Genomic DNA, 16,330 nt, shown 5'->3' with positions numbered 1-16,330 from the left:
TACTCAATTCTCATAGGAGTAGGTTCTATTATTTCCATTCTCAGATGAGAAAGCTGAGGTACAGGTTACATGACTTGCTGATGATCATAGAGATTGTAAGCCACGGAAATTCGATCTGAATTCAGTCTGGCTCCAAAGTCTGAACCATTATACCAGGCCAAGATAAAAGGTTTTCAACATTTAAAAGTCTTTCTGATACACGTTTTTCCTGGTTTTAGTTTTATGCAGGCATACCCAACACCATGCTAAGTGAGAGTTGTACCTATTTCCTGCAACCCTTCTAGAGAGTAATTATTGTTGCCCAGCTTCACAGAAGAGTTAGACCCTCAGGGTAAAATGTGAGCTGGGATTCAGGCCTAGGTTTTTGTTTTTGTTTTTGTTTTCCCCTACAATCTATGACATAACTATTCTGCCATAAGGAGCCTCGTGGAGTATTTCTTTCCAACACAATACCCCGGTGCTAGATTAGGTTTGAGGGTTACAACGGAAAGGGGCTGCCAAGGTGGGGGTGGGCTGAAGGCCCTCTGGGACCCACAGTTCCTGGGCGTCCCACTCAGTCTGCCTCCTGCCCCCAGTCTAAATGAAAAGAGGGAGCCGAACTAAACATGCTGCTCCTTGTAGTTGAGGCCATCAGGGACCATGGCCACACCCGAAGCCCCGTGGTCGTTCTGTCCCTCTACGCATTTTTTCGAAGATTTTATTTTTAAGTAATCTCTACACCCAACATGGGGCTCGAGTTGACAACCTCAAGATCAAGGGTCACTCGCTCCTCTGACTCAGCCAGCCAGGCGCCCCTGTCCTGCGCACTCTTTGCTACCTCCTCTCTTTCTCTGCACCCTCACCCTATCTGTGCTTAAAACAGATGTCCACCTCGAAGGAGAAAACCGAGGTTCTAGCGGGCTACTCGTTGCTCCGAGGTCCCGAGAAATGGCTGGACTTCCGTGTGAGTGTTGGGCTAAGCGGCTCCCATCACCTGCCGCATCCCACAAGCTGCAGAGCGCCCGCTTTCCAGCTCTGCCAAAAGAGCCTGAGGACGGGGTCCGCCATCTTGGCGCCGCCTCCGAGAGCCTTTGCCCGCCCTGGAGGGTGCCCGCGCGTGCGCGGACCGCGGGGGGCGTGGCGAAGGGCGCGGGGGCTAGGCCAGAGGAGGCGCGGGGCAGTGACGCAACGCGCCCCTAGTGGCGGGTGTCTTCGCGCCTTCGCTCTGTAGCCTCTGGATTCCGTTTCCACGGTTACGGCGGCGCGAGGCTCGGTCCCAGGTAAGATCCGGGTGGAACGGAAACGTGATACTTGAGGGACCGAAGGCAGCAAGGCTTAGGGGAACGGGGAAGCGGGACCTGGGCTCGGGGTCGGGGGAGGTCTAACCTTTCGCCCCTGTGCGTGCCCCCACCGCGGGCTCTGGTTAGCTCTGCCCGGCGATTCCCCAAGGATGCTGTCCCGCCCACTAGTGTTCTTCTGCCCCACGAACTGTCCTGGACCCCCACAACCCCTCTTCCCGAGTCTCCCAGCTGCTGACCTCACTCTTCTCTGTCGCCAAGTCACTGACATGCAGCTGTTTGTCCGTGCCCGGGAGCTGCACACTCTTGAAGTGACCGGCCTGGAGACAGTTGCCCAGATCAAGGTAAAGGTGATAGTGTATCCCTGAGCTTCCCTAACCCATGTGCCCTGTGCCTGGCTTCCTGTGACTTCCCCGGAGAACACTCTTGACCCTCCCTTTCTTCCCTAGGCTCATGTGGCCTTCTTGGAGGGCCTCACCACTGAAGACAAAGTCGTGCTTCTGGCAGGTTCTCCCCTGCAGGATGAAGCCACCCTGGGTCAGTGTGGGGTAGAAGCCCTGGCAACCCTGGAAGTGGTTGGCCGAATGCTAGGAGGTGAGTCGGGCTGCAAGAGGCCAAAAGGTACCATGGGGTTCTTTATGATCCTTACACTTACTTGGTTTGCCTTTCGCAGTGTCTAGCATATTTTGCCTTAATTTACCGTGTCTAAAAGTCGGCCGATTTTGTGTTAAAATACAGCATCTGGCTTTGCTTCAGCAATTGGGTAGATCTGGTGGCAGGGGGGCCTGTGTTCCCACATACTAACAATCTGCCCCGGCTGAGTCGTGGCCGTGCCCTTTGGAAGGCTTTACAGTTTGCTGCAGGTTCCATTCCTCCCTCCTCCACTCCTCGGAACCAATGTCAGTCACCATTTTATCTTCAGGCTTGTGGTGGTGTTTCTCTTACAGTAAAGAAAAGTGAACTCTGTTTTTGTACCCGTTTCTCTGTCAAAAGTGGGAAAACGAAAGATGGATCGAGAGCATCGCATGTTTCAAGAAAAGTGGGAACGAGCGTATTTCTTTGTGGAAGTTAAGAATAGCCCTGTGTGTTTAATATGTAACCAGACTTTGTCTGTGTCAAAAGAATACAACTTAAGACGCCATTACGAGACAAACCATAGTAAGCACTTTGACCGGTATACGGAAGAGATGCGTGATGAGAAACTTAATGAACTAAAGAAAGGACTAAACTTTCTTCAGCATCTGTCATCAAATACAAATAAACTAAGTGATGCTGCCGTGAAATGCAGTTATGTCATAAGTGAGAAAATTGCCCGCGCATCAAAACCTTTTACAGATGGTGAGTTTATAAAAGACTGTCTCTTGAGTGCTGCGGAAATCCTGTGTCCAGAGCAGAAACCAGCATTTGCCAACATAAGTCTAACTGGAAACACTGTTGCTCAGCGAGTAAAAGATATGGCTGAGAACCTACAGGACAAGTTGCGAGAAAAAGTGAAATCATTTGTGACATTTTCTATTGCAGTTGATGAGAGCACATACATAAATAATACGAGCCAGTTGATTATATTTATCCGGGGTGTTGATGAGAATTTTGACATCACTGAAGAACTTTTGGACATGGTGCCCATGACAGACGCAGCATCTGAGGATGACCTATTTTTGTATGTTGAGAAAAGTCTTGAAAAGTTCAATGTTGACTGGTCAAAACTAGTAAGTGTAACCACAGATGGTGCTCCTGCGATGGTCTGTGATCACACTGGACTTGTTGCAAAACTTAAGTCCAAGGTCAAAATGTTTTTCAAGGATGCAGAGCTTAAATCTATCCACTGCATTATTCACCAGGAATTGTTCTGTACTAAAAAGTTAAAGCTAGAACATGTCATGGATGTAGTGATTAACACAGTAGACTGGATACGCACCCGTGGCTCCAACCACAGGCAGTTCAGGGCTTTGCTTGAGGAACTGAATGCCCAATACGGGAATCTCCTTTACTATACAAAGGTAAGGTGGCTTAGTCGTGGCATGGTGCTGAAGAGATTTTTTGAATTGATAAAAGAGATAGACTTGTTCATGTCTTCCAAGGGCAAACCCCTTCCCCAGCTCACCAGTGAAGACTGGATCAGAGACCTGGCCTTTTTAGTTGACATTACAAACCATCTGAACACTTTGAATATCTCCCTTCAGAGACGTTCACAAGTAGTGACACAAATGTATGATTCAGTTTGCTCTTTCCTCGCAAAATTGAGTCTCTGGGAAGCTCATTTGGCTGCACATAATCTGGCTCACTTTCCTACACTGAAATCAGTTTCCAGAAACGAACGTGATGGCTTAATCTACATCCCCAAAATTGTGGAGTTGAAGATGGAATTCCAAAAAAGGTTCTTTGATTTCAAACATTATGAAAATGAACTCGTACTGTTTAGCTCACCTTTCTCAATTAACATCGATCGCGTTAATGAAGAATTACAAATGGAAGTTATTGAACTGCAGTGTAATACGGTATTAAAAACTAAATATGATGACATTGGAATACCAGAATTCTACAAATACCTCAGCAAGAGTTACCCCAAATATAGAAAACATTGTGCAAAAATTCTGTCCATGTTCGGAAGCACCTATGTCTGTGAACAGCTGTTTTCTGTTATGAAATTGAGTAAAACTAAGTTTCGCTCCCAATTAAAGGATACAGGATTACACTCAGTTCTCCACATTGCGACTCGAAATATGAGACCAGACATTGACATCTTGGTGCAGAAAAAAAGGTGTCAGGTTTCTGGTTCCAAATCAAAGGAATAACAGATTATGAACAAAAATTTTCATAATTAAAAGATTTCTATTTTTCAACACGTATTTTTTTAATTTTGTCTTTGAAACACCCAGTATTATAAACTTTATATGTTACACACTTGCAGTGTGGTTCGATTGCAAAAAAAAAAAAGTTTAGGTTGTTTGTTTTTCCCTTGGCATTTGATTTTTCATATACTCGGGCCTGTTACGCTTGTCTAACTTACTTGGCTACCCAACTTTAGTTTGAGACTTCGGGCTGATGGAGCTGGTTGCCATACTTCGTGTTTGTTTTCCTACTTGTCTCAAGCCAGGGAAAAACCGTCACTTGCTGCCTCGAGCAAAATGCCTGAGCTGTAGACTTCTTACGCATCTTTGAGCCAGGTTGTGCTACTTATCAATTACTTGCTTCTCCGCTCCAAATTCATTCTTTGTTGTCTGCTCTCTAAAAATGGATCTGGGCCCTTTAAATATCTTTCCTCTGGCAGCAGGTCTGATGTTAAGCTTTGTCAGTGGAGGGCACTGGAGACACGTTTCAAAAGGAAGGAGTTTTCCTTCCTGGTTTGCTCACTTGGCGGACTCCTGCAGTGCAGCTGATGTCTCCAGCACCAGTGTCCTGCAGGGCCCGCAGTCAGCAGCATCCCCTGGCTTATCCCTACAGGCAGTTGTATGATGCAATCTTTCTGCTGAGACACTTCACCATGAACAGCCTTCCCCAGTACCCTAAAGGGGAGATTTCCAGCAAATTCTGCCAGTGTGGCACTGCAACAATTTCTCTGTGTTTCTTCTGTATCTATTCTGTATATCTGGATGTATCCAACATGGGCTGGATTTCAGCCCTCCAGTTGGGAGCCTCTTCCCTGGGCCTCTACTCAGCCCCTGAGATAGTTAGCAGCTGGCCCTTATCCCTGGTATTTCTTTAGAATTCTTACAAGACAATCCATAACTTTTATGTTAAATCACGGTTTAAATTATCGTGTGGCTTCTTCCGATTGGACCCTGACTGGCACAGGCCCTATTTCTTAGCTCTCTTGGGGTTCCCCCAAAATGAGCATGTTTGGATTCTGGCAACAAGGAAGACAAATGTGCATGTACTCAAGCCTTCGCCTTTCCCTGAGTCAGCATGTCACTAGATGGAGAGGAGATGTCTCCAGGCCCCGTAGCATTTAATCAATCATGCAGACTGTTTTTATGTTTATAATAATTGGTTGTAACTCATCACTGTTGTACTTCAACTATAACCTAACTTGACAGCAGAAGAAAATGATTGGGCCAATGCAACAAATATTCGTCAAGAACATACCATGTGCAAGATCCTACTCTGGGTGCAAGCTGGTTCTGTCGTTCGTTCATTCCATGATCTTGAGCCGGTCACCTTGTCCCCCGAGCTTTACCTTCTTCACCCATAAAATGAGGCTGTTGCCACACGTATCAGTTATCTGTTAACCACATTCAAGTTACTTCAAAGTGTAGTGGCTTAAAACAATAAATATTCATTATCTCACTGGTTTCTGTAGGTCAGGAATCTGGGAGTAGCTTAGCTGGGTGGTTTCTCTCTCTCTTTTTTAATGTTTGTTTGTTTGTTTATTTATTTATTTATTTATTTATTTAGAGAGACAGAGAGCATAAGCAGGAGAGGGACAAAGAGAGAATCCCAAGCAGGCTCCATGCTGACAGCACAGAGCCTGATGTGGGGCTGGAACCCATGAACCATGAGATAATCATGACCTGAGCCGAAATCAAGAGTTGGACACTTAACCAACTGAGCCACCCAGACACCCCATCATCTCAGTGTCTCTTAAAACGTTGTAGTCAAATTGTCAGCTGTACCTGCAGTCATCTGAAGGCTTTCCTGAGGCTAGAGGATCCCTATCTCTCATGACTTGTCCACGAAAGTCAGCTGCCGTGTTGTGAAAAGGCCTACGGAGAGGCCCGTGTGGTTGCAGTCAGATGTCTGTGGTGGCTATAGTCAACCTGAAGGCTCACCTGGGCCACGTGTTCATGATGGCTCATTCACAAGGCAGCCAGAGACCCCCGTGTAGCCTGGGGGCTCTCGGGGCTATAGATGACCTCTCCGGCACAGCGGTCTCAAGGTAGTTAACAACAGAATCTAACACAGCCCATGTCTCCCTCCTCTGACATTTCCTTTGCTTTCCTCTCACCACACTGGTGACTCTCAGCCTCCTTTATGGTTCTCGTTCACCTCCCAATTCTAAACATGGAAGCTCCTCAGGGGTTCTTCTCCAATTATATTTCTTCTGTTGGTGCACATTCCCTGGGTCTCCTGGCTTTAAATTAGTATTAATATGCTCTTAACTCCCAAATTCTCACCTCCAGCCAGACCTCTCTTTCCTAAGTCCAAAACGGAGCTGCTGGTCTTTCCTCCAAATCTATACCTACTGCAGTTGGTAGCAATTCTGTCATTCGTGCAGCTCCGGCTAGAAAGCTTGGAACTATCCTTGGTTTTTGAAAATTGTCCACACTGGAAATTGTCCACTGGGTTTAGAGACTGGAATCCCTGGCGACCTTGGGGAGAGCCCTTTGGTGGCAACGTCAAATATGACAGTTCCAAAACCACTAGACCATTTATTCAATAGGCACTGACTGTGCCACAGCTGTTGGTGAGATTGTGTCGCTGGGATCGGGCAGGCGGGCAGCGTACTACGTAACCAGCAGCTAGCCTCCCACACCCCAGAAGGGAGCCCTGAAGGCCTCTGAGCAGTTACAATCAATAGCATAAGATTTAAGAACATAGCTCCTGGAGTCATCAGAGCTTACTGATTTCTGTTTTATATACATTGGTATCAAGTAGGGTCTGATTTCTAGGATCAGAGCCACTAAAACAAGAAATTACCATGGGATAGCAGGCCTGCTGTAGGTGGGCAGTTGACTGCCTCACCCAAAAGAGGGAAACAGAAAAATTATTAAAAAACAGAGTTCATGGAGCGCCTGGGTGGCCCAGTTGGTTAAGCGTCCGACTTTGGTTCAGGTCATGATCTCACGGTCTGTGGATTCGAGCCCCGTGTCACACTCTGTGCTGATAGCACAGAGACTGGAGCCTGCTTTGGATCTGTGTCTCCCTCTCTCTCTGCCCCTCCCTTGCTCATGCTCCGTCTCTCTACACCCCCCCCCGCCAAAAAAAATTTTTTTTAAAAGCAAACAGTTCAAAAAGGCACAATTGTAGTGACCATTAAGTGTAGGACAGACAACTGGTACATTTCACCAGTTGGCAATGAAGTCAAATGCAGAGAGGCCACAAACACCCATAGGGCTATCTGGCCTGTCTCCTGACTTTATCACAGCCTCACTGTGTAACCTCCTGCAACTCTCTGGACTTGTCCTTAGTCTTTTAGTTTGTAAATTGTGAATACTAATCTCTGCCTTGCCTATTAGAAAAAAATATGAGAAATACATTGTATAAATACAGTTAAGATGTAGTATAGGAGCACCTGGGTGGCTCAGTTGGTTAAATGTCAGACTCTCGATTTCAGCTCAGGTCATGATCTCACGGTTCATGAGATCAGGCCCCACATCAGGCTCCATGCTGACAGCGCAGATCCTGCTTGGGATTCTCTGTCTCCCTGTCCCTGTCTGTCTCCCCCATTTGCGCTCGCTTTCACTCTCGTCCTCTCTCAAAATAAATAAATATACTTTTTAAAAATGCAGTATAAATACAGGGGTTATTATAAGATACTGGACAAAATATAGTCTGTGAGAAAATGGAAATAACCTGGTGTTTGTTGATCACCTTCTATGTGCCCGGTGCTGGCTGCTGTACAGGTATTATTAGGTTCAGTGTTAGAGATGAAAAACACAAAGTACAGAGAAATTAACTAGCTTCCCATTGCCAGGAAATGGCCACACTAAGTCTGCTCAAAAGACCAGAGGTAACCTCCATCTTCAGGCCCAGCTGGATCCAGCAACAAACGATAAAATTAATACAACTTTATATCCTCGTATCAGCTTGCTCCGGCCGCCATCACAAAACACCATACACTGAGTGGCTTAAATAACAGAAGTTTATTTTCTCACAGTTCTAGAGACTGGAAGTTCAAGAAAAGGTATTGGCCGGTGTATATTCTGAGGCCTCTCTCCTTGGCTTGCAGATGCTGCCCTCTTGATGCGTCTTTACATGGCCATTCCTGGCAACCCTTCCACTTCTCATAAGTCATGTTAGACTAGGGCCTCATCCTAATGGCTTCATTTTAACTTAGTCACCCCTTTAAAGAACTTACCTCCAAATACAGTGGCATTCTTAGGTACTGAGGATTAAGACTTCAACACATAAACTTGGGGATCAGGGACGGGGGGGCCCAATTCAGTCTAAAAAGTACCACACTAACAGAAAGGCTCCTAGGTATTTTATTCCCTTAAATCGTGAATGCTTTACAGATTTATGTCATAGTTCTCCTTGTCCTTCTGAACAATACAGTGACTTCCTTTCCTTTCAAATGTATATCCAGTTCTCCCTTCAGTTTCATTTTCCCTTGTTTATTCTGACTCTGTGTTTTCAAACCTGCTTTTGAATTACCTTTCTAATTGTGTATTTTCAACCTTTTCAACTTTGTATAGTTTTGAAAGCAAACGTCTCTCTTCCCTGTGGATGCCTGAGTGTTTTCTGGAGTGGTGGGGAGGGATCTTGAGGGTACCGTTTGAAAATAAGATCTAGGGGCGCCTGGGTGCCTCAGTTGGTTAAGTGTCCAACCTCAGCTCAGGTCATGATCTCATGGTTCATGAATTCGAGCCCCGCATTGGGCTCTGTGTTGATGGTGCAGAGCCTGTTTCAGATCCTCTGTCTCCCTCTCTCTGCCCCTTCTCTGCTCATACTCTCTTTCTCTCAAAAAGAAATAAACATTTTTAAAAAGGTTGATTTATTTTGAGAGGGAGAGGGAGAGAGAGAGAATTCCAAGCAGGTTCTGTGCTGTCAGCACAGAGCCCAGTGTGGGGCCCAGTCTCCCAAATCATGGGATCAGGACCTGAACTGAAATCAGGAGGTGGACGCTTAACTGACTAAGCCACCCAGGTGCCCCTAAAAAGCTTTTTTTCCTATTGTTTAAATCTCTTTATAAGATAATTGGCTGTTTAAGGCAAAATAATACATATTACAATAATGTAATGTATTATAACAAATGTATAAATAAAATATATGAAAATTATAGCACAAAGGCAGAGTGGGGCAAAATAGAAGCATAGTATTGTAGGGTTCTTATGCATTCTGTGATATAATGTCTGTGATAAGTTTAAGATGTATACTGTAAACCCTAAGACAACCACCAAAATGACATGACAAAGAGTTATAGCTAATAAGCCAAAAAAGGAGACAAAACGGAATCATAAAAACAATCTAGAAGAATACAATAAAGAGGATAAGGGAAACAATAGAGGGGACAAATAGAAAACAAGCAGCAAAATACTATCAACATTAAATGAAATGGTCCTAACACTCCAATTAAATGTGATGGATGAAAAAATCAATACCCGACCATATACTGCCTATAAGAACCATACTTTTAAGAAACAAATAGGTTAAAAGTAAAGGAATGGGAAAAGATACACTAACAATAACAACAACAACAAAAGATGCTGCAGTGGCTCTAATAATACCAGACAAGTTAGGCGTGCCTGGGTGGCTCAGTCGGTTAAGCATCCAACTTCAGTTCAGGTCATGATCTTGTCATTTGTGAGTTCAAGCCCCACATCAGGCTCTGTGATGACAGCTCAGAGCCTGGAGCCTGCTTCAGATTCTGTCTCCCTTTCTCTCTGCCCCTCTCCCATTCTCCCCCCCACCCCTCTCTCTTTCTCTCTCAAAAATAAATATTAAAAATCGGGGTGCCTGGGTGGCTCAGTCATTTGAGCATCTGACTTCAGCTCAGGTCATGATTTCACTGTCCGTGAGTTCGAGCCCCGCGTTGGGCTCTGTGCTGACAGCTCAGAGCCTGGAGCCTGTTTCAGATTCTGTGTCTCCCTCTCCCTCTGCCCCTCTCCCACTCATTCTCTCTCTCCCTGTCAAAAATAAACATTAAAAAATTTTTTAATGAAAAAATAAATATTAAAAAAAATTTTTTTTAATACCAGACAAGTTAGGTTTCAAAACAAAGAATATTACCAGGGATAAACTGGGTCATTTCATAATGATAAAGGGGTCAATTCATAAAGAGGACAGAACCTTCCTAAATGCTTATACATCTAATAATAGAGCTTCAAATATACACGAAACAAAAACCAGCAGACCTGCAAGGAGAAATAGGCATAGTCAAGTAACCATCATAAATTTCAATATCGAATAGAACAATAATTGATAAAACAAGTAAACTGAAAATCAGTCAAGATACAGAAGATGTGAACATTACTATCAACCCACTTGACTCAATTGATATTTTTTGGACCTAACTGACATTTATAGAACACTCCACCCAACAACAGCAGAATAAACTTTTTCTAGGACAGAAAATTTACCAAGATAGACCATTTTTAGGCCATAAAACAAGTCTCAATAAATGTGAAAGGAGTCAAAACATAGAAAGTATATTCTTTGACAACAATGGAATTAAATTAGAACACAAAGATCTCTGGAAAATCCCCAAATATTTGGGAACTAAATAACATACTTTATTATTTTTTTAAAGTAGGCTTTAAGCCCAATGTGGGGTTTGAACTCACAATCCCGAGATCAAGAGTCTCATGCTATTACCAGCTGAGCCAGCCAGATGCCCCTAAATAACATACTTTAAAATACCCCATAGATCAGAGAAGGAATCAAAAGGGAAATTAGAAAGTATCCTGAACCAAATGAGAATAAAAAAACACAGCATATGGAAATTTATGGGATTCAGGTAAGCAGTACTTAGAGGGACATTTATACACTAAACGTCTATATTAAAAAAAAGACCAGGGCGCCTTCTAACTAAGTCAAGGTTGCAGGATATAAAATCCATACACAGAAATCATAGTGTTTCTATATACTGTCAATGAACCATTGGAAATTTTATTGTATTTATTTTTTTTTAAATTTAAGTAATCTCTACATCCAGCACAGGGCTTGAACTCACAACCCCAAGATCAAGAGTCACATGCTTTCCCAACTAAGCCAGCCAGGCACCTTAACTATTTCATTTTTTAAGTGCTATTGCAAATGGTATTGTCTTTTAAAATTTTTAATTTCCAGGGTGCCTGGCTGGCTCAGTTGTTAGAGCACGTGACTCTTGATCTCGGGGTCATGAGTTTGAGCCCCACATTGGGTGTAGAGAGTACTTAAAAATACACTTTTAAAGGGGTGCCTCGGTGGCTCAGTTGGTTAAGTGTCTGACTTCAGCTCAGGTCATGATCTCGCAGTCTGTGAGTTCAAGCCCCAAGTTGGGCTCTGTGCTGACAGCTCGGAGCCTGAAGTCTGCTTTGGACTCTCTCTCCTTCCCTCTTTGTCTGCCTCTCCCCCACTCACACTCTGTCTCTCCCTCTCTCAAAAATAAATATTTAAAAAACTTTTTAAATACACTTTAATAAATAAGTAAGTAAATAAATAAATAGTGAAATAGCTAGGGATGAATTTGAAAAATGGCAAGACCTTTACTCTGAAAATAATAAAAAATTATTGAGAGAAATTAAGGAATTTAAAAAATGAAGATATACTGTCTCAATATTGAGATGAGGTATGACGAACTCAATATTGTGAAGATGTCAGTCTTTCCCAAGTGAACTGTAGATTCAGTGCAATACCAGCCCAAATCCCAGGCTTTTAAATAAAGATTGACAAGCTAATTCAAAAATTCATGTGAAAACGCAAAGGACCTAGAAGAGTCAAAAACAACTTTGGAAAATCATAAAGCTAGAAGACTTGAACTACCTGACTTACACAACCAAGACTTAGAAGGTTAGATCAATCCAGGCCGTGTGATGTTAGTGTAAACAGGGACAGATACATCAATGAAACAGAATAGGGAGTCTAGAAAATATACCCACACATATATAGTTAATTGATATTTGACAAAAGTGCAAAGGCAATTCAGTGGAGAAGCAACAGTTTTTCCAACAAGTAATGCTGGAACAAGTAGACATCCGTATGCAAAAATACGAACTTCAGTCCAAACATCTCATCTTATACCAAAATTAACTCAAAATGGATCATAGACCTAAGTGTACAACTTAAAGCTATAAAACTACTAGAAGAAAATTCAAGAGAAAAATCTCTGTGGTCTTGGAGTAGGCAAAGATCTCTTAGAAATGACAACAAAAACGGGTGACTGGGTGGCTCGCTTGGTTAAGCGTCCAACTTCAGCTCAGGTCATGATCTCGCGGTTCGTGAATTCGAGCCCTGCGTTGGGCTCTGTGCTGACCGCTCAGAGCCTGGAGCCTGCTTCAGATTCTGTGTCTCCCCCTCTCTCTCTCCCCTTCCCCTACTCACACTTTGTCTCTGTCTCTCTTTCTCTCTCTCTCTCTCAAAAATAAACATTTTAAAAAATAAAAAAAATTTTTTAAATGACAACAAAAACACAATCCATGAAAGAAAAAAATGACCATTTGGACTTCATCAAAATCAACACTTCTACTGTTTGTAAAACATTGTTAAGAGAAGAAAAAGACAAGCCACAGACTAGGAGAAAATACTTACAAATCAAATATCTAATAAAGGACTTGTATCCAGAGTGTATAACAAATTCTCAAAACTCTTTATGAAGTCACTATGCCTGTGTCTTGAGTTTATCAGTTTAAATGTTGCTTCAGGCTTCTGACAATAGACAGAATTAGAGCCTGCATGTTTCTAGAATCTGAGAAGGGGCTCAGCATCCACACCCTTCTTGGAATTATGGGATCACTGATCCTACAACCTTAAATAGAATTATCTTGTCCTTCAGAGTCACAGGTGGTCTCCTGCTGTGATCTCTATTATTAGAGGTGATGGTCTCAGCTCATATTCCGTCTAGCTATTCCTTCGAGCCCTGGAGAATGTGTTGCTGTCCCCCTCAAACACTTCCGAGTGGCTTTTCATTCACCCTGAGTTGGGGGCACCCAGGCCAACAGTGAACTCTATACCAATACCTGACTCCAGACAGAGCCCGTTGTCTAAGAAGACCCAGTTCTGTTTCTAGAGAAAAGAACTGATTCCCACCCAGCACTGGGCCCTGTGAGATACCCTTGACCATCTTTCATAGATACCTGCCTCTCATTTCAAGTCAGTCTTGTACAATCAGCTAGATATCCGTGGACGACACTCTGCAGCTCAATATAAGATGATCCTAACACGTCTGCAAACCACACATGCCTCTTGAAATCCTGAAAGCCAGGGGCGCCTGGGTGGCTCAGTTGGCTAGGCATCCGACTTTGGCTCAGGTCACCATCTCACAGTTGGTGAGTTCTAGCTCCGTATGAGGTGAGCTCGAGCCCTGCTCCAGACTCCGCATTCTCTCTCCCTCTCACTCTGCCCCTCTCTCTCTCTCTCTCTCTCTCTCTCTCTCTCTCTCTCAAAAAAAAAAAAAAAGTCATAGAGATGAAAAAATACAGCATGAGGAATATACTCAATAACATTGTAATAACATTAATGGTGAGAGATAGTGACTACACATCACAGTGAGCACTGAGAATTGTATAAAATTGCCAAGTCACTATGTTGTACACCTGAAACTAATATAATATTGTATGTCAACTAAACTTCAATTAAAAAAAAAAAAAAGAAATCCTTGAAAGCCAGAAGAGAACCCCTAAATTTATACCACCGGGTGGCAAAGTCAGCCTAGAAGGCAAAGGGTGAAGAACACTACAAACCTTTCAGAGGAACTGCACAAAGACACAGGATAGTGACCTCTGGAGGATGGGGAAGAACTAGAAAACTGCTGACCTTCACCCTGTGACTTGCTGCTCTCCAGGAAGGGTCTACTTCTGTGCGTCTTCCCTTGTCCCATTAACGTGAGTGTCTCATACAGGGATAGTGACCAGTTATAACACTTGTCAAGGGCTCATTATGCCCTAATGAATAGGGACAAATAGATGTATAGTCTCTCTATAGAGGGGTAGAGAAACCAGCCCCCTGAGACCAAGGTAGAAAATCAGTAACATGATCAGTGGTAACTGCATACCTGTTCAAACAGCTGAAGTAAAAATGGCGACAATACCAAATGCTGAGGAGGATAGAAAGAAACTGCATTTCTTGTGCATTGTTGGTGAAAATATAAATGGTTTAGCTACTCTGGAAAACTATCTGGCAGTTTCTGTTGACCTAAACATACGCTTATCATACAACCCAGCAATCACACTCCTGGGCACTTATTCCAGAGAAGTGAAAACAAATGTCTACTCAGAATATGTGCGTGAATGTTCATAGCAGCTTATTTGTAATAGCCAATATTTGGAAATAATTTCAGTGTCTTTCGATGAATGAATGGTGTGGCCACACCCTGGAATATTACTCAGCACTAAAAAGGAACAAAACATCTTGAATGGATCTCAAAGCAATTATGCTGATGAAAAAAAAAAAAAGCTAATCTCAAAAAGTTACATACTTGATGACTCCCTTTATATATCACTCATGAAATGACAAAATTATAGAGATGGAGAACAGATTTAGTAGTTGCCAGGGGTTAGGGACAAGGGTGCATCTGATAGGATCTCTGTAATGATGGAACAGTTCTGTATTTTGATGGTGATGGTGGTTACATAAATGTACACATGACATCAATTACACAGTGTTACACAACGCACATACAAATGAGTGTGTATAAAACCATTAAAATCTGAATCAGGTCTCTGGATTGCACCAAGGCAAGTCTCTTGGTTTTCACAATATACTTGTAATGAACTGAATGTTTGTGTCCTCTCCAAGTCCTATGTTGAAATCCTAGCCCCCAGTGGGATATTTGGGAGAGAATTAGCTCATAAGAGTGGAGCCCTCATGAGGCAGATTAGCTCCATTATAAAAGGAACTACGAAAGGCTCCCTTGCTCTCTTTCCACCATGTGAGGACCCAGTGAGAAGTTGGCAAGCCGCGACCCAGAAGAGGGCTCTCACCAAAACCGACCGTCCTGGCGCCCAGATCTCAGACTTCAGTCTCCAACACTGAGAAAGAAATGTCTGCTGTTTAAGCCATGCAGTCTGTGGTATTCTGTGGTATTGTAGCAGCCTATGAAATAATAGCAAATATATTGGTCTCTGCCCCAGTTCCTGACACAGGGCTCCTAAACTCCTATAACTTCCTAAGTGATAAGAGCATTAGGAGCATCCTTTATTCTGACGTTTGGTTTTGGACCTGTTTCTGACACAGAGCTCTGAAATCCCTTGGAATTTCCTGGGTGATAGGAGTGTCTTGTTTTTTTTGTTTTTGTTTTTTTAAGTTTATTTATTTTTGAGCAAAAGGGAGAGAGTGGGAGAGGGGGAGGGAGAGAGAGAGAGAGAGAGAGGATCCCAAGCAAGCCCCACACTGTCAGCGTGGAGCCAGACGCAGACCTGGAACTCCTGAACTGTGAGATCATGACCTGAGCCGAAATCAAGAGTCTGGTGCTTAACCAACTGACCCACCCAGGCGCGCTGAGTGTCTTTTGTTCTAATGGGACGACTCTTGATGGGCTCCTGGGCATCTTCAGGATGGAGGCTCTTCATTAAAAGCTTGAGGAAGCCTGACAATTCCACAGCCTCATCTCGCAGCCTCATTTGCTCCCCATCCCTCTGTGAGCTAATGCTTGGGCTGACACCTCCTGAGACAGAGACAAAAGAATGTCCAGGAGAGAGGTGTCCGCGGGCTGCAGAGGCTCCTGTGACCAGGAAGCAGACCTGGTAGAGGGATGTGTGTTCTAGGACCTCACCGGAAGCCATGAAATATGTAGTGTCCTTCTAGTTGAAAATGCCCAACCCCTGGCCATTCCTGCCCACAGATGACCATCTCCTAATAAGAATTGCCAGAAGAATCCGGGAACACGGGAAGAACTCAGCAGGGCTCAGCAGGAAAATGGAAGAGCACTAGAACCAGAAACACAGGGGCGCCCGGGTGGCTCAGTAGGTTAAGTGTCTCTGACTCCAGCTCGGGTCGTGATCTTGTGGTTCATGGGTTTGAGCCCCACATCAGGCTCTCTGCTGTCAGCATGGAGCCCGCTTCAGAACCTCTGTCTCCCTCTCTCTGCCCCTCCCCACCGTTCAAAAATAAACATTAAAAGAAGAAGAAGAAGAACCAGAGACACCATGCAAAAATGAGGCCCACGAAACAGAGCAAGCTGCAGAAAAGGCCCCTGTTGGCCACACACTGAGTCTGTGCCCTGCAAGCCCTCCAGTTACGGAGCGTGGGAAACGAGT

The 16,330-nt window shown here is 43.9% G+C and overlaps 1 protein-coding gene across 2 annotated transcripts; it reads left to right on the top strand.

The window, feature by feature from the left end:
• The first annotated feature begins 1,149 nt into the window (after window positions 1-1,149).
• On the top strand, window positions 1,150-7,191 carry LOC132661996 (general transcription factor II-I repeat domain-containing protein 2-like). Of its 2 annotated transcripts, XM_060607215.3 has the most exons (4): window positions 1,150-1,259; window positions 1,539-1,621; window positions 1,727-1,871; window positions 2,271-7,191. In XM_060607215.3, exons 2-4 carry the CDS (start codon window positions 1,547-1,549, stop codon window positions 4,070-4,072), a joined length of 2,022 nt encoding a protein of 673 aa, XP_060463198.2. In that variant the 5' UTR covers window positions 1,150-1,259; window positions 1,539-1,546; the 3' UTR covers window positions 4,073-7,191. The 2 variants fall into 2 exon arrangements, with proteins under 2 accessions (XP_060463198.2, XP_060463197.2); XM_060607214.3 differs by lacking the exon at window positions 1,150-1,259 and having other exon boundaries at window positions 1,274-1,621.
• Window positions 7,192-16,330: the final 9,139 nt, after the last annotated feature.

This window comes from Panthera onca, chromosome D1, assembly GCF_046562875.1.
Source record: "Panthera onca isolate mPanOnc1 chromosome D1, mPanOnc1 haplotype 2, whole genome shotgun sequence".
NCBI classification, from domain to species: domain Eukaryota; kingdom Metazoa; phylum Chordata; class Mammalia; order Carnivora; family Felidae; genus Panthera; species Panthera onca.
This window is presented reverse-complemented; position numbering and strand designations above follow the sequence as displayed.